Source organism: Salvelinus alpinus, chromosome 10, assembly GCF_045679555.1.
Source record: "Salvelinus alpinus chromosome 10, SLU_Salpinus.1, whole genome shotgun sequence".
Taxonomy (NCBI): Eukaryota; Metazoa; Chordata; class Actinopteri; order Salmoniformes; family Salmonidae; genus Salvelinus; species Salvelinus alpinus.
In genome coordinates this window covers 4,161,890-4,188,667 of record NC_092095.1, presented here as the reverse complement: position 1 = coordinate 4,188,667, position 26,778 = coordinate 4,161,890, and the positions used below count along the sequence as shown (strand labels likewise).

Genomic DNA, 26,778 nt, shown 5'->3' with positions numbered 1-26,778 from the left:
AACGCTACACTGGGCTATTGTCTCTAATCTGTCCCAGCACTACACTGGGCTATTGGCTCTGCACATAACTCTGTTTCCCTCAGGTAACCTCAGAAGATACACCGGAGGAAAACCGCAGAGACCGCAGAGGAAGAGACCGCAGAGGAGGAGACCGCAGAGGAAGAGACCGCAGAGGAGGAGACCGCAGAGGAAGAGACCGCAGAGGACGAGACCGCAGAGGACGAGACCGCAGAGGACGAGACCGCAGAGGAAGATACCGCAGAGGAAGAGACAGCAGAGGAAGAGACCGCAGAGGATGAGACCGCAGAGGATGAGACCGCAGAGGACGAGACCGCAGAGGACGAGACCGCAGAGGAGGAGACCGCAGAGGAAGAGACCGCAGAGGAGGAGACCGCAGAGGAAGAGACCGCAGAGGACGAGACCGCAGAGGACGAGACCGCAGAGGACGAGACCGCAGAGGAAGATACCGCAGAGGAAGAGACAGCAGAGGAAGAGACCGCAGAGGATGAGACCGCAGAGGATGAGACCGCAGAGGACGAGACCGCAGAGGACGAGACCGCAGAGGAGGAGACCGCAGAGGAAGAGACCGCAGAGGACGAGACCGCAGAGGAAGATACCGCAGAGGAAGAGATCGCAGAGGACGAGACCGCAGAGGAAGAGACCCCAGAGGAAGATACTCCAGAGGAAGAGACCCCAGAGGAAGAGACCGCAGAGGAAGAGACCCCAGAGGAAGATACTCCAGAGGACGAGACCGCAGAGGAGGAGACCGCAGAGGACGAGACCGAAGAGGAAGAGACCGCAGAGGAGGAGACCGTAGAGGAAGAGACCGCAGAGGAGGAGACCGCAGAGGACGAGACCGCAGAGGACGAGACCGCAGAGGAAGAGACCGCAGAGGACGAGACACCAGAGGAAGAGACCGCAGAGCAATATGAGATGGGAGTTCCATGTAATGATGGTTCTATATAATACTGTACACTTTCTTGAATTTGTTCTGGATTTGGGGACTGTGAAAAGACCCCTGGTGGCATGTCTGGTGGGGTAAGTGTGTGTGTCAGAGCTGTGTGTAAGTTGACTATGCAAACAATTTGGGATTTTGAACACATTAATGTTTCTTAGAAAAAGAAGAAGTGATGCAGTCAGTCTCTCCTCAACTCTTAGCCAAGAGAGACTGGCATGCATAGTATTTATATCAGCCCTCTGATTACAATGGAGAGCAGAACGTGTCGCTCTGTTTTGGGCCACCTGCAGCTTAACTAGGCCTTTCCTTGCAGCACTCAACCGCAAAACAGGACAATAATGCATAGAAATAGAATGAATAGAACTGAGAAATCTTTGACTTATGTTCTATTTCTATGCATTCAATAGTATCCAATAGGCGAAATCCAGATAGATCACTTGAAAAACTGGGCCTTAAACACACTGCCCTCCTAACCCTAACTCTGCTTCATGTAAACGCAGGGTGTCAACGCAGGGTGTCAACGCAGGGTGTCAACGCAGGGTGTCAACGCAGGGTGTCAACTCAGGGTGTCAACGCAGGGTGTAAACTCAGGGTGTAAACTCAGGGTGTAAACTCAGGGTGTAAACTCAGGGTGTAAACTCAGGGTGTTTACCAGGTGCAGTGTGTTTATAACAGGAGTGTGTGAACGTCAGGGTGGCTCTTACCTCTCCGTTTAAGAAGCAGTAGAGAACAGCAACCACAAAGCCCTGGGGAAAGGAAGAACAGAAAGAGCATCAGCTGTCTGTTATAGTCACCCTGACCCTGGGGAGAGTCTGTTACATGAACCCTGTTGTTCTGTTGTTCATAACAATACAAGGCAGGTAGCCTAGTGGTTAAGAGGTCGGGCCAGTAACCTAAAGGTTGCTGGTTCGTATCCCCGAGCCGACTAGGTGAAAAATCTGTCGATGTGCCGTTGAGCAAAGCCCTTAACCCTAATTGGGCCTCTAAATCCCTCTGGAGAAGAGCATCTGCTAAATGACTCAAACGTAATGCATCAAAAGGCTATGGAATACATGAGTAGCCATATATTAAAGGAATGAGTTCACAGCTACTGCTGGCATGAATATAGAGCATTGGTTCATTTACAGAACATGATTACATGTCTAGAGGGAAAACAGAGAGAAGCGAGGGATGCCAGACAAGGAAGTCATATTGACAAGATAAGAGGAACAAGCTGGAGGAGGTTTCTCAGATCAACTCTAGCTGCTACGATGCTGCCAGCTGCCAGGTCTCTCTCTCCATTATACAGACCAGGAGAACCACAGCCAGGGTTTAAAACATGACCAGTGGGTCTGAATGACCAGTCCATTGGGCCTGGAGTCCTGCCAAAGTGTTTTAAAAAGCTTCCCTTCCATGAGTGTGTTGGCTGCCTGGAGTAACGAATCACCCAGAATGAACTCTCTCTGACTGTTAATCATCAGTCAGAAGGATGTGAAGTCTCACTGTTAGACAGAGTCCCATAAGCCCCCTATACTACACCTATACCACATCTATACTACACATATACTACGCCTATACCTATACTACACATATACTACATCTATACTACATCTATACTACATCTATACTGCGCCTATACTACACATACACTGCACTTATACTACGCCCATACTACACATATACTACACCTATACCACATCTATACTACACATATACTACGCCTATACCTATACTACACATATACTGCGCCTATACTACATCTATACTACATCTATACTGCGCCTATACTACACATACACTACACTTATACTACGCCCATACTACACATATACTACACCTATACCACACCTATACTACAACAATACTATACCTGTACTACAACCTATACCGCATCTACACTACACCTATACTACACCTATACTAAACATATACTACACCTACACTACACCTATACTACATATATACTAAACATATACTACACCCATACTGCATCCATACTGTACCTATACTACACATATGCTACAAATATACTGCATCTATACTATACGTATACTATACCCATACTACACCTATACTGCATCTATACTATACATATACTACATCTATACCACACCTTTACCGCACCTATACTGTACTTATACTACACATATACTACACATATACTGTATCTATACTATACCTATACTAACCCTAACTGCAATTATACTGCACCTATACAACACCTGTACTATACCTAGGCTACACCCATACTACACATATACTGCACCAATACTGCACATATACAATAAATATACTACACATATACTATACTATACCTATACTGCAATTATACTGCACCTATACTATACCTATACTACACCTAACTGCACCTATACTATACCCATACTACACCTATACTATACCTGTACTATACCTATACTACACATATACTATGTCTATACTGCACCATACCGCGCATATACTATACATATACTACACATATACTATACTATACCTATACTGCAATTATACTGTATCTATACTATACCTATACTACACCTAACTGCACCTATACTGCACCTGTAATGCATCCATACTGCACCTATAATGCATCTATACTATACCTATACTACACCTATACTGTATCTATACTATACCTATACTACACCTATACTGTATCTATACTATACCTATACTAACCCAAACTGCAATTATACCGCACCTGTACTATACCTATACTACACATATACTGCGCCAATACTGCAGCTATACTATACATATACTACACATATACTATACCTATTCTATACCTATACTGCAATTATACTGCACCTATACTATACCTATACTACACCTAGCTGCACCTATACTATACCCATACTATACCCATACTACACCTATACTATACCTATACTATACCTATACTACACATATACTATACCTATACTACACCATACCGCGCATATACTACACCTATACTAAACTCATACCACACCTATACAGCACCTATACTACACATACGTTACACCGATACTACACATATACTGCATCCATACTATGACGATACTACACCTATACTGCATCTATACTATACCTATACTACACATATACTATGCCTGTACTGCACTTATACTACATCTATAATATACCTATACAACATCTATACTACACTTATATTGCATCTATACCACACCTATACTACATCTGTACTACACCTATACAACATCGATAATGCATCCATACTATACCAATACTACACCCATATACCACCTATACTACATCTATACTATACATATACTACATCTATAATAAACCTATACTACACATATACTACATCTACACTACACCTATACCACATATATCTCTATACTACACCTATAGGGCATCTATGCTATACCTATACTACACCTATACTGCAACTATACTATACCCATACTACGTCTATACTGCATCCATACTATACCTACACTGCATCTATACTATACCTATACTACACCTATACAACACATGAAGAGTTGGTTCAATCTTGGGAGAAACTTAAATTACAAATGTTTGGAGGGGAAAGTTTTGAATTTTGCAACCCTGGTGGTTCCATACCTGGAATGATCCCAGTATGAGGTCGAAGACCAGCCGTTGCTCTGTGTTCACCTGCTCTGGGATGAAGGCAAACACGATGAAGTTGATCCCAAACAGAGGGATCAGCAGCAGGGTGGACTTGGCCAGCCTCCTACACAGAACAACAAACAGAACAAATAATCAAGAAGTAACTTTATGACTAGTACCTAGTAATTCAACAGTCTCATTCATCCTCCTAATAAACATCAAGAGAATATTAAGAAAAGTAGCCACAGAGAGTTGAGCCACTAAACCACAGAGAGTTGAGCCACTAAACCACAGAGAGCTGAGCTTTAAACCACAGAGAGTTGAGCCACTAAACCACAGAGAGTTGAGCCACTAAACCACAGAGAGTTGAGCCACTAAACCACAGAGAGTTGAGCCACTAAACCACAGAGAGTTGAGCAACTAAACCATAGAGAGTTGAGCTCTAAACCACAGAGAGTTGAGCTCTAAACCACAGAAGGTTGAGCCACTAAACCACAGAGAGTTGAGCCATTAAACCACAGAGAGTTGAGCCACTAAAACACAGAGAGTTGAGATCTAAACCACAGAGAGTTGAGCCACTAAATCACAGAGAGTTGAGCCACTAAACCACAGAGAGTTGAGCCATTAAACCAGAGAGAGTTGAGCCACTAAACCACAGAGAGTTGAGCCACTAAACCACAGAGAGTTGAGCCACTAAACCACAGAGAGTTGAGCCACTAAACCACAGAGAGCTGAGCTTTAAACCACAGAGAGTTGAGCCACTAAACCACAGAGAGTTGAGCCACTAAACCACAGAGAGTTGAGCCACTAAACCACAGAGAGTTGAGCCACTAAACCACAGAGAGTTGAGCAACTAAACCATAGAGAGTTGAGCTCTAAACCACAGAGAGTTGAGCTCTAAACCACAGAAGGTTGAGCCACTAAACCACAGAGAGTTGAGCCACTAAACCACAGAGAGTTGAGCCACTAAAACACAGAGAGTTGAGATCTAAACCACAGAGAGTTGAGCCACTAAACCACAGAGAGTTGAGCCACTAAACCACGGAGAGTTGAGCCACTAAACCACAGAGAGTTGAGCCACTAAACCACAGAGAGCTGAGCCACTAAACCACAGAGAGCTGAGCCACTAAACCACAGAGAGTTGAGCCACTAAACCACAGAGAGTTGAGCCACTAAACCACAGAGAGTTGAGCCATTAAACCAGAGAGAGTTGAGCCACTAAACCACAGAGAGTTGAGCCACTAAACCACAGAGAATTGAGTCACTAAACCACAGAGAGTTGAGCCACTAAACCACAGAGAGTTGAGCCACTAAACCACAGAGAGCTGAGCCACTAAACCACAGAGAGTTGAGCCACTAAACAACAGAGAGCTGAGCCACTAAACCACAGAGAGTTGAGCCACTAAACCACAGAGAGTTGAGCCACTAAACCACAGAGAGTTGAGCCACTAAACCACAGAGAGTTGAGCCACTAAACCACAGAGAGCTGAGCCACTAAACCACAGAGAGTTGAGCCACTAAACCACAGAGAGTTGAGCCACTAAACCACAGAGAGTTGAGCCACTAAACCACAGAGAGTTGAGCCACTAAACCACAGAGAGTTGAGCCACTAAACCACAGAGAGTTGAGCCACTAAACCACAGAGAGTTGAGCCACTAAACCACAGAGAGTTGAGCTCTAAACCACAGAGAGCTGAGCCACTAAACCACAGAGAGTTGAGCCACTAAACCACAGAGAGTTGAGCCACTAAACCACAGAGAGCTGAGCCACTAAACCACAGAGAGTTGAGCCACTAAACCATAGAGAGCTGAGCTTTAAACCACAGAGAGTTGAGCCACTAAACCACAGAGAGTTGAGCCACTAAACCACAGAGAGCTGAGCTCTAAACCACAGAGAGTTGAGCCACTAAACCACAGAGAGTTGAGCCACTAAACCACAGAGAGTTGAGCCACTAAACCACAGAGAGTTGAGCCACTAAACCACAGAGAGTTGAGCCACTAAACCACAGAGAGTTGAGCCACTAAACCAGAGAGAGTTGAGCCACTAAACCACAGAGAGTTGAGCCACTAAACCACAGAGAGTTGAGCCACTAAACCATAGAGAGTTGAGCCACTAAACCAGAGAGAGTTGAGCCACTAAACCACAGAGAGTTGAGCTCTAAACCACAGAGAGCTGAGCCACTAAACCACAGAGAGTTGAGCCACTAAAACACAGAGAGTTGAGTCACTAAAACACAGAGAGCTGAGATCTAAACCACAGAGAGTTGAGTCACTAAAACACAGAGAGCTGGGCCACTAAACCACAGAGAGTTGAGCCACTAAACCACAGAGAGTTGAGCCACTAAACCACAGAGAGTTGAGCCACTAAACCACAGAGAGTTGAGTCACTAAAACACAGAGAGTTGAGTCACTAAAACACAGAGAGCTGAGATCTAAACCACAGAGAGTTGAGTCACTAAACCACAGAGAGTTGAGCCACTAAACCACAGAGAGTTGAGCCACTAAACCACAGAGAGTCGAGTCACTAAAACACAGAGAGCTGAGATCTAAACCACAGAGAGTTGAGTCACTAAACCACAGAGAGTTGAGCCACTAAACCACAGAGAGTTGAGCCACTAAACCACAGAGAGTTGAGCCACTAAACCACAGAGAGTTGAGTCACTAAAACACAGAGAGTTGAGTCACTAAACCACAGGGAGCTGGGCTCTAAACCACAGAGAGCTGAGCCACTAAACCACAGAGAGTTGAGCCACTAAAACACAGAGAGTTGAGTCACTAAAACACAGAGAGCTGAGATCTAAACCACAGAGAGTTGAGTCAATAAACCACAGAGAGTTGAGCCACTAAACCACAGAGAGCTGAGTCACTAAAACACAGAGAGTTGAGCCACTAAACCACAGAGAGTCGAGTCACTAAAACACAGAGAGCTGAGATCTAAACCACAGAGAGTTGAGTCACTAAACCACAGAGAGTTGAGCCACTAAACCACAGAGAGTTGAGCCACTAAACCACAGAGAGTTGAGTCACTAAAACACAGAGAGTTGAGTCACTAAAACACAGAGAGCTGAGATCTAAACCACAGAGAGTTGAGTCAATAAACCACAGAGAGTTTAGCCACTAAACCACAGAGAGCTGAGTCACTAAAACACAGAGAGTTGAGCCACTAAACCACAGAGAGTTGAGTCACTAAACCACAGAGAGTTCAGCCACTAAACCACAGAGAGCTGAGTCACTAAAACACAGAGAGCTGGGCTCTACATCACAGGGAGCTGAGATCTAAACCACAGAGAGCTGAGTCACTAAAACAAAGAGAGTTGAGTCACTAAACCACAGGGAGCTGAGATCTAAACCACAGAGAGCTGAGCCACTAAACCACAGAGAGTTGAGTCACTAAAACACAGAGAGTTCAGCCACTAAACCACAGAGAGTTGAGTCACTAAAACACAGAGAGTTGAGTCACTAAACCACAGGGAGCTGGGCTCTAAACCACAGAGAGCTGAGCCACTAAACCACAGAGAGTTGAGCCACTAAAACACAGAGAGTTGAGTCACTAAACCACAGGGAGCTGGGCTCTAAACCACAGAGAGTTGAGTCACTAAACCACAGGGAGCTGGGCTCTAAACCACAGAGAGTTGAGCCACTAAACCACAGGGAGCTGGGCTCTACATCACAGGGAGCTGAGATCTACATCACAGCAGTATAATGTCAAGACATTCCGCCATGCATCTGAGGTTCTGAGTTTCTGGGGGTCGGTCGGCATTGGTTGACGTGATCAGTTTCCTGATGAGGAGTTTGTTGGTAGTCGAGGGGGTTGCTTATGGTAACACGACCACTGGGGGCCTTAATGCTCCGTAAGTGTTGTTATGAGGCGGCATGGAAACAGCAGAGGTTGTTGCTCAAACTGAGAACAGCGAGTCGGAACCTGCAGGTAGCGCTCCCATCCACTGCGTAGCTCCTTTTAGTGTGCATTAGTTTACTAGTTTCACTCTCTTGTCTTTTTCTTCATGGCAATGATTCTGCTATTTAAAAGAAGGGTCTATTTGAAATAACTGTGATATGTGTCATGCTTATCCCGCTCCCTCTCTCCAGTGCTCTACGTCGCAGGTCTACTAACCACCGGCCCTGGCAACCATTATTACGCACACCTGGACTTCATCATCAACTTGATCACCTTCCCTTGATTTAGCCCTCAGTAGCCTCAGTCATCAGGCTGTACTGGAATGTTTTCATGTTCAGTACACATCTCCTCAGTCATCAGGCTGTATTGGAATGTTTTCATGTTCAGTACACATCTCCTCAGTCATCAGGCTGTATTGGAATGTTTTCATGTTCAGTACACATCTCCTCAGTCATCAGGCTGTATTGGAATGTTTTCATGTTCAGTACACATCTCCTCAGTCATCAGGCTGTATTGGAATGTTTTCATGTTCAGTACACATCTCCTCAGTCATCAGGCTGTATTGGAATGTTTTCATGTTCAGTACACATCTCCTCAGTCATCAGGCTGTATTGGAATGTTTTCATGTTCAGTACACATCTCCTCAGTCATCAGGCTGTATTGGAATGTTTTCATGTTCAGTACACATCTCCTCAGTCATCAGGCTGTATTGGAATGTTTTCATGTTCAGTACACATCTCCTCAGTCATCAGGCTGTATTGGAATGTTTTCATGTTCAGTACACATGGGATACTGGGATACTGGGATATCTGGGATACTGTAAAGTCCATGGAGAACAAGAGCACCTCCTCCCAGCTGCCCACCGCACTGAGGCTAGGTAACACGGTCACCACCGATAAATCCGTGATAATCGAAGACTTCAACAAGCATTTCTCAATGGCTGGCCATGCCTTCCTCCTGGCGACTCCAACCTTGGCCAACAGCCCCGCCCCCCCCGCTGCTACTCGCCCAAGCCTCCCCAGCTTCTCCTTTACCCAAATCCAGATAGCAGATGTTCTGAAAGAGCTGGAAAACCTGGACCCATACAAATCAGCTGGGCTTGACAATCTGGACCCCCTATTTCTGAAACTGTCCGCCGCCATTGTCGCACCCCCTATTACCAGCCTGTTCAACCTCTCCTTCGTATCATCTGAGATCCCCAAGGATTGGAAAGCTGCCGCGGTCATCCCCCTCTTCAAAGGGGGAGACACCCTGGACCCAAACTGTTACAGACCTATATCCATCCTGCCCTGCCTATCTAAGGTCTTCGAAAGCCAAGTCAACAAACAGATCACTGACCATCTCGAATCCCACCGTACCTTCTCCGCTGTGCAATCCGGTTTCCGAGCCGGTCACGGGTGCACCTCAGCCACGCTCAAGGTACTAAACGATATCATAACCGCCATCGATAAAATACATTACTGTGCAGCCGTCTTCATCGACCTGGCCAAGGCTTTCGACTCTGTCAATCACCATATTCTTATCGGCAGACTCAGTAGCCTCGGTTTTTCTAATGACTGCCTTGCCTGGTTCACCAACTACTTTGCAGACAGAGTTCAGTGTGTCAAATCGGAGGGCATGTTGTCCGGTCCTCTGGCAGTCTCTATGGGGGTACCACAGGGTTCAATTCTCGGGCCGACTCTTTTCTCTGTATACATCAATGATGTTGCTCTTGCTGCGGGCGATTCCCTGATCCACCTCTACGCAGACGACACCATTCTATATACTTCCGGCCCTTCCTTGGACACTGTGCTATCTAACCTCCAAACGAGCTTCAATGCCATACAACACTCCTTCCGTGGCCTCCAACTGCTCTTAAACGCTAGTAAAACCAAATGCATGCTTTTCAACCGTTCGCTGCCTGCACCCGCACGCCCGACTAGCATCACCACCCTGGACGGTTCCGACCTAGAATATGTGGACATCTATAAGTACCTAGGTGTCTGGCTAGACTGCAAACTCTCCTTCCAGACTCATATCAAACATCTCCAATCCAAAATCAAATCAAGAATCGGCTTTCTATTCCGCAACAAAGCCTCCTTCACTCACGCCGCCAAACTTACCCTAGTAAAACTGACTATCCTACCGATCCTCGACTTCGGCGATGTCATCTACAAAATAGCTTCCAATACTCTACTCAGCAAACTGGATGCAGTTTATCACAGTGCCATTCGTTTTGTTACTAAAGCACCTTATACGACCCACCACTGCGACCTGTATGCCCTAGTCGGCTGGCCCTCGCTACATGTTCGTCGTCAGACCCACTGGCTCCAGGTCATCTACAAGGCTATGCTAGGTAAAGTGCCGCCTTATCTCAGTTCACTGGTCACGATGGCTACACCCACCCGCAGCACGCGCTCCAGCAGGTGTATCTCACTGATCATCCCTAAAGCCAAAACCTCATTTGGACGCCTTTCCTTCCAGTTCTCTGCTGCCTGCGACTGGAACGAATTGCAAAAATCTCTGAAGTTGGAGACTTTTATCTCCCTCAACAACTTTAAAAATCTGCTATCCGAGCAGCTAACCGATCGCTGCAGCTGTACATAGTCCATCTGTAAACTACCCACCCAATTTACCTACCTCACCCCCCATACTGCTTTTATTTATTTACTTTTCTGCTCTTTTGCACACCAGTATCTCTTCTTGCACATGATCATCTGATGATTTATCACTCCAGTGTTAATCTGCTAAATTGTAATTATTCGATTTATTGCCTACCTCATGCCTTTTGCACACATTGTATATAGATTCTCTTTTTTTTCTACCATGTTATTGACTTGTTTATTGTTTACTCCATGTGTAACTCTGTGTTGTCTGTTCACACTGCTATGCTTTATCTTGGCCAGGTCGCAGTTGCAAATGAGAACTTGTTCTCAACTAGCCTACCTGGTTAAATAAAGGTGAAATAAAAAAAAATTAAAAAACACATCTCCTGTTTTGTTCATTTGGATCCGTGTTATTAAACTCTCCTTCTGCTTCCTGACTTGCTGCGTAAACCTGACAATGTAGTTGTTTTTCCATCCTAAGCTTAGTTGAATGCACTTTTACGTAAGTCTCTCTGAATGAGAGTTTATGCTGAATGACTAAAATGTCAAATCTGACCTGCAGAGATATACAGTACTGAGCGCCACGGCAGTACTGGTTGGACTAGAGCCATACTAACGAATACTGGTTGGACTAGAGCTATACTAATGAGTACTGGTTGGACTAGAGCCATACTAACACGTAGTGGTTGGACTAGAGCTATACTAACGAATACTGGTTGGACTAGAGCTATACTAATGAGTACTGGTTGGACTAGAGCTATACTAACGAGTACTGGTTGGACTAGAGCTATACTAATGCGTACTGGTTGGACTAGAGCTATACTAACGACCACTGGTTGGACTAGAGCAATACTAACGAGTACTGGTTGGACTAGATCTATACTAACGAGTACAGGTTGGACTAGAGCTATACTAATGCGTACTGGTTGGACTAGAGCTATACTAACGACCACTGGTTGGACTAGAGCAATACTAACGAGTACTGGATGGACTAGAGCTATACTAATGAGTACTGGTTGGACTAGAGCCATACTAATGAGTACTGGTTGGACTAGAGCCATACTAACGAGTACTGGTTGGACTAGAGCCATACTAACGAGTACTGGTTGGACTAGAGCCATACTAACGAGTACTGGTTGGACTGGAGCCATACTAAGAGTACTGGTTGGACTAGAGCCATACTAACGAGTACTGGTTGGACTAGAGCCATACTAACGAGTACTGGTTGGACTAGAGCTATACTAACGAGTACTGGTTGGACTAGAGCTATACTAATGAGTACTGGTTGGACTAGAGCTATACTAATGAGTACTGGTTGGACTAGAGCTATACTAACGAGAAATTGTTGGACTAGAGCTATACTAACAAGTACTGGTTGGACTAGAGCCATACTAACGAGTACTGGTTGGACTAGAGCTATGCTAACGAGTACTGGTTGGACTGGAGCCATACTAACGAGTACTGGTTGGACTAGAGCCATACTAACGAGTACTGGTTGGACTAGAGCCATACTAATGAGTACTGGTTGGACTAGAGCCATACTAACGAGTACTGGTTGGACTAGAGCTATACTAACGAGTACTGGTTGGACTAGAGCCATACTAACGAGTACTGGTTGGACTAGAGCTATACTAACGAGTACTGGTTGGACTAGAGCCATACTAATGAGTACTGGTTGGACTAGAGCTATACTAATGAGTACTGGTTGGACTAGAGCTATACTAACGCGTACTGGTTGGACTAGAGCTATACTAACGACCACTGGTTGGACTAGAGCAATACTAACGAGTACTGGTTGGACTAGATCTATACTAACGAGTACTGGTTGGACTAGAGCTATACTAACACGTACTGGTTGGACTAGAGCTATACTAATGAGTACTGGTTGGACTAGAGCTATACTAATGCGTACTGGTTGGACTAGAGCTATACTAACGACCACTGGTTGGACTAGAGCAATACTAACGAGTACTGGTTGGACTAGATCTATACTAACGAGTACTGGTTGGACTAGAGCTATACTAACACGTACTGGTTGGACTAGAGCCATACTAATGAGTACTGGTTGTACTAGAGCTATACTAACGAGTACTGGTTGGACTAGAGCCATACTAACGAGAAATTGTTGGACTAGAGCTATACTAACGACCCCTGGTTGGACTAGAGCCATACTAACGAGTACTGGTTGGACTAGAGCTATACTAACGAGTACTGGTTGGACTAGAGCTATACTAACACGTACTGGTTGGACTAGAGCTATACTAACGACCCCTGGTTGGACTAGAGCCATACTAACGAGTACTGGTTGGACTAGAGCTATACTAACGAGTACTGGTTGGACTAGAGCTATACTAACGACCCCTGGTTGGACTAGAGCTATACTAACGAGTACTGGTTGGACTAGAGCTATACTAACGAGTACTGGTTGGACTAGAGCTATACTAACGAGTACTGGTTGGAAAAGACCCACACTAACGAGTACTGGTTGGACTAGAGCCATACTAACGAGTAGTGGTTAGATTCATACTAACGCGTACTGTTTGGACAAGGGCAATACTAACGACTACTGGTTGGACTAGAGCTATACTAACGAGTACTGGTTGGACTAGAGCTATACTAACGAGTACTGGTTGGACTAGAGCTATACTAACACGTACTGGTTGGACTAGAGCTATACTAACGACTACTGGTTGGACTAGAGCCATACTAATGAGTACTGGTTGTACTAGAGTTCTATTTACGAGTACTGGTTGTACTAGAGTTCTACTTACGAGTACTGGTTGTATTAGAGTTCTACTTACGAGTACTGGTTGTATTAGAGTTCTACTTACGAGTACTGGTTGTACTAGAGTTCTACTTACGAGTGCTGGTTGTACTAGAGTTCTACTTACGAGTGCTGGTTGTATTAGAGTTCTACTTACGAGTACTGGTTGTACTAGAGTTCTACTTACGAGTGCTGGTTGGACTAGAGTTCTACTTACGAGTGCTGGTTGGACTCGTTCCTTCCCATGTCTGGACAGTTGATCTTCTGCCGGAGGATCCTGATGATGCAGATGAAGAGGATGAAGTTCATCTGGAAGTGATTCAGAGATATTTAAATAATTCAGAACCCCATGTGGACTTTTGTTTTCTCTACTCTCCTAAAATCTACTGGTGTGTTCTGTACTCTAATAAACTCTATTGGTGTGTTCTGAATTCTACTCTACTAAACAATACTGCGTTTTTCTGTATTCTACTCTTCTAAACTCTAATAAGTTATACTAGTGAGTTCTGCTCTGCACTGTTCTCTACTAAAGACTACAACACTCTTCTGGGGTGTACTGTGCTCTACTCTACTAAACTCTGCTGGTATAGTATGTACTGTACTCTACTAAACGCTACTGGTGTGTTCTGTACAATACTCTACTAAACGCTACTGGTGTGTTCTGTACTATACACTACTAAACTATGCTAAACTCTACTGTACTTTACTAAACTCTACTGGTGAGTTCTGTACTCTACTTTACTAAACTCTACTGGTGAGTTCTGCACTCTACTTTACTAAACTTAACTGGTGAGTTCTTTACTAAAATCTATTCCACTAAACTCTTCTGAACTCTACTGGGGAGTTCTGTACTCTACTCTACTAAACACTACTAAACTCTACTTGTGAATTCTCTACTCTACTAAACACTACTAGTGAGTTCTGTATTGTACTCTACTAAACTTTACTGGTGTATTCTGTATTGTACTCTACTAAACTCTACTAGTGTGTTCTGTATTGTACTCTATTAAACTCTACTAGTGTGTTCTGTATTGTACTCTACTAAACTTTACTGGTGTATTCTGTATTGTACTCTACTAAACTCTACTGGTGTGTTCTGTATTGTACTCTACTAAACTTTACTGGTGTATTCTGTATTGTACTCTACTAAACTCCAATAAACACTACTAAACTCTACTTGTGAATTCTCTACTCTACTAAACACTACTAGTGAGTTCTGTATTGTACTCTACTAAACTCTACTGGTGTGTTCTGTATTGTACTCTACTAAACTCTACTAGTGTGTTCTGTATTGTACTCTATTAAACTCTACTAGTGTGTTCTGTATTGTACTCTACTAAACTTTACTGGTGTATTCTGTATTGTACTCTACTAAACTCTACTAGTGTGTTCTGTATTGTACTCTATTAAACTCTACTAGTGTGTTCTGTATTGTACTCTACTAAACTTTACTGGTGTATTCTGTATTGTACTCTACTAAACTCTACTGGTGTGTTCTGTATTGTACTCTACTAAACTCCAATAAACACTACTAAACTCTACTAGTGTGTTCTGTATTGTACTCTACTAAACTCTACTGGTGTGTTCTGTATTGTACTCTACTAAACTCTACTGGTGTGTTCTGTATTGTACTCTACTAAACTCTACTGGTGTATTCTGTATTGTACTCTACTAAACTCCAATAAACACTACTAAACTCTACTGGTGTGTTCTGTATTGTACTCTATTAAACTCTACTGGTGTGTTCTGTATTGTACTCTATTAAACTCTACTAGTGTGTTCTGTATTGTACTCTATTAAACTCTGCTGGTGTGTTCTGTATTGTACTCTACTAAACTCTACTGGTGTGTTCTGTATTGTACTCTACTAAACTCTACTGGTGTGTTCTGTATTGTACTCTATTAAACTCTACTGGTGTGTTCTGTATTGTACTCTACTAAACTCTGCTGGTGTGTTCTGTATTGTACTCTACTAAACTCTACTGGTGTATTCTGTATTGTACTCTACTAAACTCCAATAAACACTACTAAACTCTACTGGTGTGTTCTGTATTGTACTCTATTAAACTCTACTGGTGTGTTCTGTATTGTACTCTATTAAACTCTGCTGGTGTGTTCTGTATTGTACTCTACTAAACTCTACTGGTGTGTTCTGTATTGTACTCTACTAAACTCCAATAAACACTACTAAACTCTACTGGTGTGTTCTGTATTGTACTCTACTAAACTCTACTGGTGTATTCTGTATTGTACTCTACTAAACTATACCGGTGTGTTCTGTATTGTACTCTACTAAACTCTACTGGTGTGTTCTGTATTGTACTCTACTAAACTCTACTGGTGTGTTCTGTATTGTACTCTACTAAACTCTACTGGTGTATTCTGTATTGTACTCTACCAAACTCCAATAAACACTACTAAACTCTACTGGTGTGTTCTGTATTGTACTCTATTAAACTCTACTGGTGTGTTCTGTATTGTACTCTATTAAACTCTGCTGGTGTGTTCTGTATTGTACTCTACTAAACTCTACTGGTGTGTTCTGTATTGTACTCTACTAAACTCTACTGGTGTGTTCTGTATTGTACTCTATTAAACTCTACTGGTGTGTTCTGTATTGTACTCTACTAAACTCTGCTGGTGTGTTCTGTATTGTACTCTACTAAACTCTACTGGTGTATTCTGTATTGTACTCTACTAAACTCCAATAAACACTACTAAACTCTACTGGTGTGTTCTGTATTGTACTCTATTAAACTCTACTGGTGTGTTCTGTATTGTACTCTATTAAACTCTGCTGGTGTGTTCTGTATTGTACTCTACTAAACTCTACTGGTGTGTTCTGTATTGTACTCTACTAAACTTTACTAGTGTGTTCTGTATTGTACTCTACTAAACTCTACTGGTGTGTTCTGTATTGTACTCTATTAAACTCTACTGGTGTGTTCTGTATTGTACTCTATTAAACTCTACTAGTGTGTTCTGTATTGTACTCTATTAAACTCTACTAGTGTGTTCTGTATTGTACTCTACTAAACTGTACTGGTGTGTTCTGTATTGTACTCTACTAAACTCTACTAGTGTGTTCTGTATTGTACTCTATTAAACTCTACTAGTGTGTTCTGTATTGTACTCTACTAAACTCTACTGGTGTGTTCTGTATTGTACTCTACTAAACTCTACTGGTGTGTTCTGTATTGTACTCTACTAAACTCCAATAAACACTACTAAACTCTACTAGTGTGTTCTGTATTGTCCTCTACTAAACTTTACTGGTGTATTCTGTATTGTACTCTACTAAACTCTACTGGTGTGTTCTGTATTGTACTCTATTAAACTCTAATAAACACTACTAAACTCTACTGGTGTGTTCTGTACTGTACTCTACTAAACTCCAATAAACACTACTAAACTCTACTAGTGTGTTCTGTATTGTACTCTACTAAACTCTACTGGTGTGTTCTGTATTGTACTCTACTAAACTCTACTGGTGTGTTCTGTATTGTACTCTACTAAACTCTACTGGTGTATTCTGTATTGTACTCTACTAAACTCCAAAAAACACTACTAAACTCTACTGGTGTGTTCTGTATTGTACTCTATTAAACTCTACTGGTGTGTTCTGTATTGTACTCTACTAAACTCTACTGGTGTGTTCTGTATTGTACTCTATTAAACTCTACTGGTGTGTTCTGTATTGTACTCTACTAAACTCTGCTGGTGTGTTCTGTATTGTACTCTACTAAACTCTACTGGTGTATTCTGTATTGTACTCTACTAAACTCCAATAAACACTACTAAACTCTACTGGTGTGTTCTGTATTGTACTCTATTAAACTCTACTGGTGTGTTCTGTATTGTACTCTATTAAACTCTGCTGGTGTGTTCTGTATTGTACTCTACTAAACTCTACTGGTGTGTTCTGTATTGTACTCTACTAAACTTTACTAGTGTGTTCTGTATTGTACTCTACTAAACTCTACTAGTGTGTTCTGTATTGTACTCTATTAAACTCTGCTGGTGTGTTCTGTATTGTACTCTACTAAACTCTACTGGTGTGTTCTGTATTGTACTCTATTAAACTCTACTAGTGTGTTCTGTATTGTACTCTACTAAACTCTACTGGTGTGTTCTGTATTGTACTCTATTAAACTCTACTGGTGTGTTCTGTATTGTACTCTATTAAACTCTGCTGGTGTGTTCTGTATTGTACTCTACTAAACTCTACTGGTGTGTTCTGTATTGTACTCTACTAAACTCTACTGGTGTGTTCTGTATTGTACTCTATTAAACTCTACTGGTGTGTTCTGTATTGTACTCTACTAAACTCTGCTGGTGTGTTCTGTATTGTACTCTACTAAACTCTACTGGTGTATTCTGTATTGTACTCTACTAAACTCCAATAAACACTACTAAACTCTACTGGTGTGTTCTGTATTGTACTCTATTAAACTCTACTGGTGTGTTCTGTATTGTACTCTATTAAACTCTGCTGGTGTGTTCTGTATTGTACTCTACTAAACTCTACTGGTGTGTTCTGTATTGTACTCTACTAAACTTTACTAGTGTGTTCTGTATTGTACTCTACTAAACTCTACTGGTGTGTTCTGTATTGTACTCTATTAAACTCTACTGGTGTGTTCTGTATTGTACTCTATTAAACTCTACTAGTGTGTTCTGTATTGTACTCTATTAAACTCTACTAGTGTGTTCTGTATTGTACTCTACTAAACTGTACTGGTGTGTTCTGTATTGTACTCTACTAAACTCTACTAGTGTGTTCTGTATTGTACTCTATTAAACTCTACTAGTGTGTTCTGTATTGTACTCTACTAAACTCTACTGGTGTGTTCTGTATTGTACTCTACTAAACTCTACTGGTGTGTTCTGTATTGTACTCTACTAAACTCCAATAAACACTACTAAACTCTACTAGTGTGTTCTGTATTGTCCTCTACTAAACTTTACTGGTGTATTCTGTATTGTACTCTACTAAACTCTACTGGTGTGTTCTGTATTGTACTCTATTAAACTCTAATAAACACTACTAAACTCTACTGGTGTGTTCTGTACTGTACTCTACTAAACTCCAATAAACACTACTAAACTCTACTAGTGTGTTCTGTATTGTACTCTACTAAACTCTACTGGTGTGTTCTGTATTGTACTCTACTAAACTCTACTGGTGTGTTCTGTATTGTACTCTACTAAACTCTACTGGTGTATTCTGTATTGTACTCTACTAAACTCCAAAAAACACTACTAAACTCTACTGGTGTGTTCTGTATTGTACTCTATTAAACTCTACTGGTGTGTTCTGTATTGTACTCTACTAAACTCTACTGGTGTGTTCTGTATTGTACTCTATTAAACTCTACTGGTGTGTTCTGTATTGTACTCTACTAAACTCTGCTGGTGTGTTCTGTATTGTACTCTACTAAACTCTACTGGTGTATTCTGTATTGTACTCTACTAAACTCCAATAAACACTACTAAACTCTACTGGTGTGTTCTGTATTGTACTCTATTAAACTCTACTGGTGTGTTCTGTATTGTACTCTATTAAACTCTGCTGGTGTGTTCTGTATTGTACTCTACTAAACTCTACTGGTGTGTTCTGTATTGTACTCTACTAAACTTTACTAGTGTGTTCTGTATTGTACTCTACTAAACTCTACTAGTGTGTTCTGTATTGTACTCTATTAAACTCTGCTGGTGTGTTCTGTATTGTACTCTACTAAACTCTACTGGTGTGTTCTGTATTGTACTCTATTAAACTCTACTAGTGTGTTCTGTATTGTACTCTACTAAACTCTACTGGTGTATTCTGTATTGTACTCTACTAAACTCTGCTGGTGTATTCTGTATTGTACTCTACTAAACTCTACTGGTGTGTTCTGTATTGTACTCTATTAAACTCTACTAGTGTGTTCTGTATTGTACTCTACTAAACTCTACTGGTGTGTTCTGTATTGTACTCTACTAAACTCTACTGGTGTGTTCTGTATTGTACTCTACTAAACTCCAATAAACACTACTAAACTCTACTAGTGTGTTCTGTATTGTACTCTACTAAACTCTACTAGTGTGTTCTGTATTGTACTCTATTAAACTCTGCTGGTGTGTTCTGTATTGTACTCTACTAAACTCTACTGGTGTGTTCTGTATTGTACTCTATTAAACTCTACTAGTGTGTTCTGTATTGTACTCTACTAAACTCTACTGGTGTATTCTGTATTGTACTCTACTAAACTCTGCTGGTGTGTTCTGTATTGTACTCTACTAAACTCTACTAGTGTGTTCTGTATTGTACTCTACTAAACTCTACTGGTGTGTTCTGTATTGTACTCTATTAAACTCTACTGGTGTGTTCTGTATTGTACTCTACTAAACTCCAATAAACACTACTAAACTCTACTAGTGTGTTCTGTATTGTACTCTATTAAACTTTACTGGTGTGTTCTGTATTGTACTCTACTAAACTATACCGGTGTGTTCTGTATTGTACTCTACTAAACTCTACTGGTGTGTTCTGTATTGTACTCTACTAAACTCTACTGGTGTGTTCTGTATTGTACTCTACTAAACTCTACTGGTGTATTCTGTATTGTACTCTACTAAACTCCAATAAACACTTCTAAACTCTACTGGTGTGTTCTGTATTGTACTCTATTAAACTCTACTGGTGTGTTCTGTATTGTACTCTATTAAACTCTGCTGGTGTGTTCTGTATTGTACTCTACTAAACTCTACTGGTGTGTTCTGTATTGTACTCTACTAAACTCTACTGGTGTGTTCTGTATTGTACTCTATTAAACTCTACTGGTGTGTTCTGTATTGTACTCTACTAAACTCTGCTGGTGTGTTCTGTATTGTACTCTACTAAACTCTACTGGTGTATTCTGTATTGTACTCTACTAAACTCCAATAAACACTACTAAACTCTACTGGTGTGTTCTGTATTGTACTCTATTAAACTCTACTGGTGTGTTCTGTATTGTACTCTATTAAACTCTGCTGGTGTGTTCTGTATTGTACTCTACTAAACTCTACTGGTGTGTTCTGTATTGTACTCTACTAAACTTTACTAGTGTGTTCTGTATTGTACTCTACTAAACTCTACTGGTGTGTTCTGTATTGTACTCTATTAAACTCTACTGGTGTGTTCTGTATTGTACTCTATTAAACTCTACTAGTGTGTTCTGTATTGTACTCTATTAAACTCTACTAGTGTGTTCTGTATTGTACTCTACTAAACTGTACTGGTGTGTTCTGTATTGTACTCTACTAAACTCTACTAGTGTGTTCTGTATTGTACTCTATTAAACTCTACTAGTGTGTTCTGTATTGTACTCTACTAAACTCTACTGGTGTGTTCTGTATTGTACTCTACTAAACTCTACTGGTGTGTTCTGTATTGTACTCTACTAAACTCCAATAAACACTACTAAACTCTACTAGTGTGTTCTGTATTGTCCTCTACTAAACTTTACTGGTGTATTCTGTATTGTACTCTACTAAACTCTACTGGTGTGTTCTGTATTGTACTCTATTAAACTCTAATAAACACTACTAAACTCTACTGGTGTGTTCTGTACTGTACTCTACTAAACTCCAATAAACACTACTAAACTCTACTAGTGTGTTCTGTATTGTACTCTACTAAACTCTACTGGTGTGTTCTGTATTGTACTCTACTAAACTCTACTGGTGTGTTCTGTATTGTACTCTACTAAACTCTACTGGTGTATTCTGTATTGTACTCTACTAAACTCCAAAAAACACTACTAAACTCTACTGGTGTGTTCTGTATTGTACTCTATTAAACTCTACTGGTGTGTTCTGTATTGTACTCTACTAAACTCTACTGGTGTGTTCTGTATTGTACTCTATTAAACTCTACTGGTGTGTTCTGTATTGTACTCTACTAAACTCTGCTGGTGTGTTCTGTATTGTACTCTACTAAACTCTACTGGTGTATTCTGTATTGTACTCTACTAAACTCCAATAAACACTACTAAACTCTACTGGTGTGTTCTGTATTGTACTCTATTAAACTCTACTGGTGTGTTCTGTATTGTACTCTATTAAACTCTGCTGGTGTGTTCTGTATTGTACTCTACTAAACTCTACTGGTGTGTTCTGTATTGTACTCTACTAAACTTTACTAGTGTGTTCTGTATTGTACTCTACTAAACTCTACTAGTGTGTTCTGTATTGTACTCTATCAAACTCTGCTGGTGTGTTCTGTATTGTACTCTACTAAACTCTACTGGTGTGTTCTGTATTGTACTCTATTAAACTCTACTAGTGTGTTCTGTATTGTACTCTACTAAACTCTACTGGTGTATTCTGTATTGTACTCTACTAAACTCTGCTGGTGTATTCTGTATTGTACTCTACTAAACTCTACTGGTGTGTTCTGTATTGTACTCTATTAAACTCTACTAGTGTGTTCTGTATTGTACTCTACTAAACTCTACTGGTGTGTTCTGTATTGTACTCTACTAAACTCTACTGGTGTGTTCTGTATTGTACTCTACTAAACTCCAATAAACACTACTAAACTCTACTAGTGTGTTCTGTATTGTACTCTACTAAACTCTACTAGTGTGTTCTGTATTGTACTCTATTAAACTCTGCTGGTGTGTTCTGTATTGTACTCTACTAAACTCTACTGGTGTGTTCTGTATTGTACTCTATTAAACTCTACTAGTGTGTTCTGTATTGTACTCTACTAAACTCTACTGGTGTATTCTGTATTGTACTCTACTAAACTCTGCTGGTGTGTTCTGTATTGTACTCTACTAAACTCTACTAGTGTGTTCTGTATTGTACTCTACTAAACTCTACTGGTGTGTTCTGTATTGTACTCTATTAAACTCTACTGGTGTGTTCTGTATTGTACTCTACTAAACTCCAATAAACACTACTAAACTCTACTAGTGTGTTCTGTATTGTACTCTATTAAACTTTACTGGTGTGTTCTGTATTGTACTCTACTAAACTCTACTGGTGTGTTCTGTATTGTACTCTACTAAACTCTACTAGTGTGTTCTGTATTGTACTCTACTAAACTCCAATAAACACTACTAAACTCTACTAGTGTGTTCTGTATTGTACTCTATTAAACTTTACTGGTGTGTTCTGTATTGTACTCTACTAAACTCTACTAGTGTGTTCTGTATTGTACTCTACTAAACTCTACTGGTGTGTTCTGTATTGTACTCTATTAAACTCTACTGGTGTGTTCTGTATTGTACTCAACTAAACTCCAATAAACACTACTAAACTCTACTAGTGTGTTCTGTATTGTACTCTATTAAACTTTACTGGTGTGTTCTGTATTGTACTCTACTAAACTCTACTGGTGTGTTCTGTATTGTACTCTACTAAACTCTACTAGTGTGTTCTGTATTGTACTCTACTAAACTCCAATAAACACTACTAAACTCTACTAGTGTGTTCTGTATTGTACTCTACTAAACTCTACTAGTGTGTTCTGTATTGTACTCTATTAAACTCTGCTGGTGTGTTCTGTATTGTACTCTACTAAACTCTACTAGTGTGTTCTGTATTGTACTCTATTAAACTCTACTAGTGTGTTCTGTATTGTACTCTACTAAACTCTACTAGTGTGTTCTGTATTGTACTCTACTAAACTCTGCTGGTGTGTTCTGTATTGTACTCTACTAAACTCTACTGGTGTGTTCTGTATTGTACTCTATTAAACTCTACTGGTGTGTTCTGTATTGTACTCTACTAAACTCCAATAAACACTACTAAACTCTACTAGTGTGTTCTGTATTGTACTCTATTAAACTTTACTGGTGTGTTCTGTATTGTACTCTACTAAACTCTACTAGTGTGTTCTGTATTGTAATCTACTAAACTCCAATAAACACTACTAAACTCTACTGGTGTGTTCTGTATTGTACTCTACTAAACTCTACTAGTGTGTTCTGTATTGTACTCTACTAAACTCTACTGGTGTATTCTGTATTGTACTCTACTAAACTCCAATAAACACTACTAAACTCTACTGGTGTGTTCTGTATTGTACTCTACTAAACTCTACTGGTGTATTCTGTATTGTACTCTACTAAACTCCAATAAACACTACTAAACTCTACTGGTGTGTTCTGTATTGTACTCTACTAAACTCTACTGGTGTATTCTGTATTGTACTCTACTAAACTCTACTGGTGTGTTCTGTATTGTACTCTACTAAACTCTACTGGTGTGTTCTGTATTGTACTCTACTAAACTCTACTGGTGTGTTCTGTATTGTACTCTACTAAACTCCAATAAACACTACTAAACTCTACTGGTGTGTTCTGTATTGTACTCTACTAAACTCCAATAAACACTACTAAACTATACCGGTGTGTTCTGTATTGTACTCTACTAAACTCCAAAAAACACTACTAAACTCTACTGGTGTGTTCTGTATTGTACTCTACTAAACTCCAATAAACACTACTAAACTCTACTGGTGTGTTCTGTATTGTACTCTATTAAACTCTACTGGTGTGTTCTGTATTGTACTCTACTAAACTCTACTGGTGTGTTCTGTATTGTACTCTATTAAACTCTACTGGTGTATTCTGTATTGTACTCTACTAAACTCCAATAAACACTACTAAACTCTACTGGTGTATTCTGTATTGTACACTACTAAACTCTACTGGTGTGTTCTGTATTGTACTCTACTAAACTCTACTGGTGTATTCTGTATTGTACTCTACTAAACTCCAATAAACACTACTAAACTCTACTAGTGTGTTCTGTATTGTACTCTACTATACTCTACTGGTGTGTTCTGTATTGTACTCTACTAAACTCTACTGGTGTGTTCTGTATTGTACTCTACTAAACTCCAATAAACACTACTAAACTCTACTGGTGTGTTCTGTATTGTCCTCTACTAAACTTTACTGGTGTATTCTGTATTGTACTCTACTAAACTCTACTGGTGTGTTCTGTATTGTACTCTATTAAACTCTAATAAACACTACTAAACTCTACTGGTGTGTTCTGTATTGTACTCTACTAAACTCCAATAAACACTACTAAACTCTACTAGTGTGTTCTGTATTGTACTCTACTAAACTCTACTGGTGTGTTCTGTATTGTACTCTACTAAACTCTACTGGTGTATTCTGTATTGTACTCTACTAAACTCCAAAAAACACTACTAAACTCTACTGGTGTGTTCTGTATTGTACTCTATTAAACTCTACTGGTGTGTTCTGTATTGTACTCTACTAAACTCTACTGGTGTGTTCTGTATTGTACTCTATTAAACTCTACTGGTGTGTTCTGTATTGTACTCTACTAAACTCTACTGGTGTATTCTGTATTGTACTCTACTAAACTCCAATAAACACTACTAAACTCTACTGGTGTGTTCTGTATTGTACTCTATTAAACTCTACTGGTGTGTTCTGTATTGTACTCTATTAAACTCTGCTGGTGTGTTCTGTATTGTACTCTACTAAACTCTACTGGTGTGTTCTGTATTGTACTCTACTAAACTTTACTAGTGTGTTCTGTATTGTACTCTACTAAACTCTACTAGTGTGTTCTGTATTGTACTCTATTAAACTCTGCTGGTGTGTTCTGTATTGTACTCTACTAAACTCTACTGGTGTGTTCTGTATTGTACTCTATTAAACTCTACTAGTGTGTTCTGTATTGTACTCTACTAAACTCTACTGGTGTATTCTGTATTGTACTCTACTAAACTCTGCTGGTGTATTCTGTATTGTACTCTACTAAACTCTACTGGTGTGTTCTGTATTGTACTCTATTAAACTCTACTAGTGTGTTCTGTATTGTACTCTACTAAACTCTACTGGTGTGTTCTGTATTGTACTCTACTAAACTCTACTGGTGTGTTCTGTATTGTACTCTACTAAACTCCAATAAACACTACTAAACTCTACTAGTGTGTTCTGTATTGTACTCTACTAAACTCTACTAGTGTGTTCTGTATTGTACTCTATTAAACTCTGCTGGTGTGTTCTGTATTGTACTCTACTAAACTCTACTGGTGTGTTCTGTATTGTACTCTATTAAACTCTACTAGTGTGTTCTGTATTGTACTCTACTAAACTCTACTGGTGTATTCTGTATTGTACTCTACTAAACTCTGCTGGTGTGTTCTGTATTGTACTCTACTAAACTCTACTAGTGTGTTCTGTATTGTACTCTACTAAACTCTACTGGTGTGTTCTGTATTGTACTCTATTAAACTCTACTGGTGTGTTCTGTATTGTACTCTACTAAACTCCAATAAACACTACTAAACTCTACTAGTGTGTTCTGTATTGTACTCTATTAAACTTTACTGGTGTGTTCTGTATTGTACTCTACTAAACTCTACTGGTGTGTTCTGTATTGTACTCTACTAAACTCTACTAGTGTGTTCTGTATTGTACTCTACTAAACTCCAATAAACACTACTAAACTCTACTAGTGTGTTCTGTATTGTACTCTATTAAACTTTACTGGTGTGTTCTGTATTGTACTCTACTAAACTCTACTAGTGTGTTCTGTATTGTACTCTACTAAACTCTACTGGTGTGTTCTGTATTGTACTCTATTAAACTCTACTGGTGTGTTCTGTATTGTACTCAACTAAACTCCAATAAACACTACTAAACTCTACTAGTGTGTTCTGTATTGTACTCTATTAAACTTTACTGGTGTGTTCTGTATTGTACTCTACTAAACTCTACTGGTGTGTTCTGTATTGTACTCTACTAAACTCTACTAGTGTGTTCTGTATTGTACTGTACTAAACTCCAATAAACACTACTAAACTCTACTAGTGTGTTCTGTATTGTACTCTACTAAACTCTACTAGTGTGTTCTGTATTGTACTCTATTAAACTCTGCTGGTGTGTTCTGTATTGTACTCTACTAAACTCTACTAGTGTGTTCTGTATTGTACTCTATTAAACTCTACTAGTGTGTTCTGTATTGTACTCTACTAAACTCTACTAGTGT

The 26,778-nt window shown here is 40.3% G+C and overlaps 1 protein-coding gene across 1 annotated transcript in view; it reads right to left on the bottom strand.

The window, feature by feature from the left end:
- vipr1b (vasoactive intestinal peptide receptor 1b) overlaps positions 1-26,778 on the bottom strand; it is a 209,113-nt gene that overhangs the window by 2,261 nt on the left and 180,074 nt on the right. The window contains exons 8-10 of the mRNA XM_071327928.1: positions 13,983-14,074; positions 4,514-4,643; positions 1,663-1,704 (exon numbers count right to left, since the gene is read on the bottom strand). Of these exons, the coding sequence (XP_071184029.1) occupies positions 1,663-1,704; positions 4,514-4,643; positions 13,983-14,074 (264 nt within the window). The remainder of the gene's footprint in view (positions 1-1,662; positions 1,705-4,513; positions 4,644-13,982; positions 14,075-26,778) is intronic.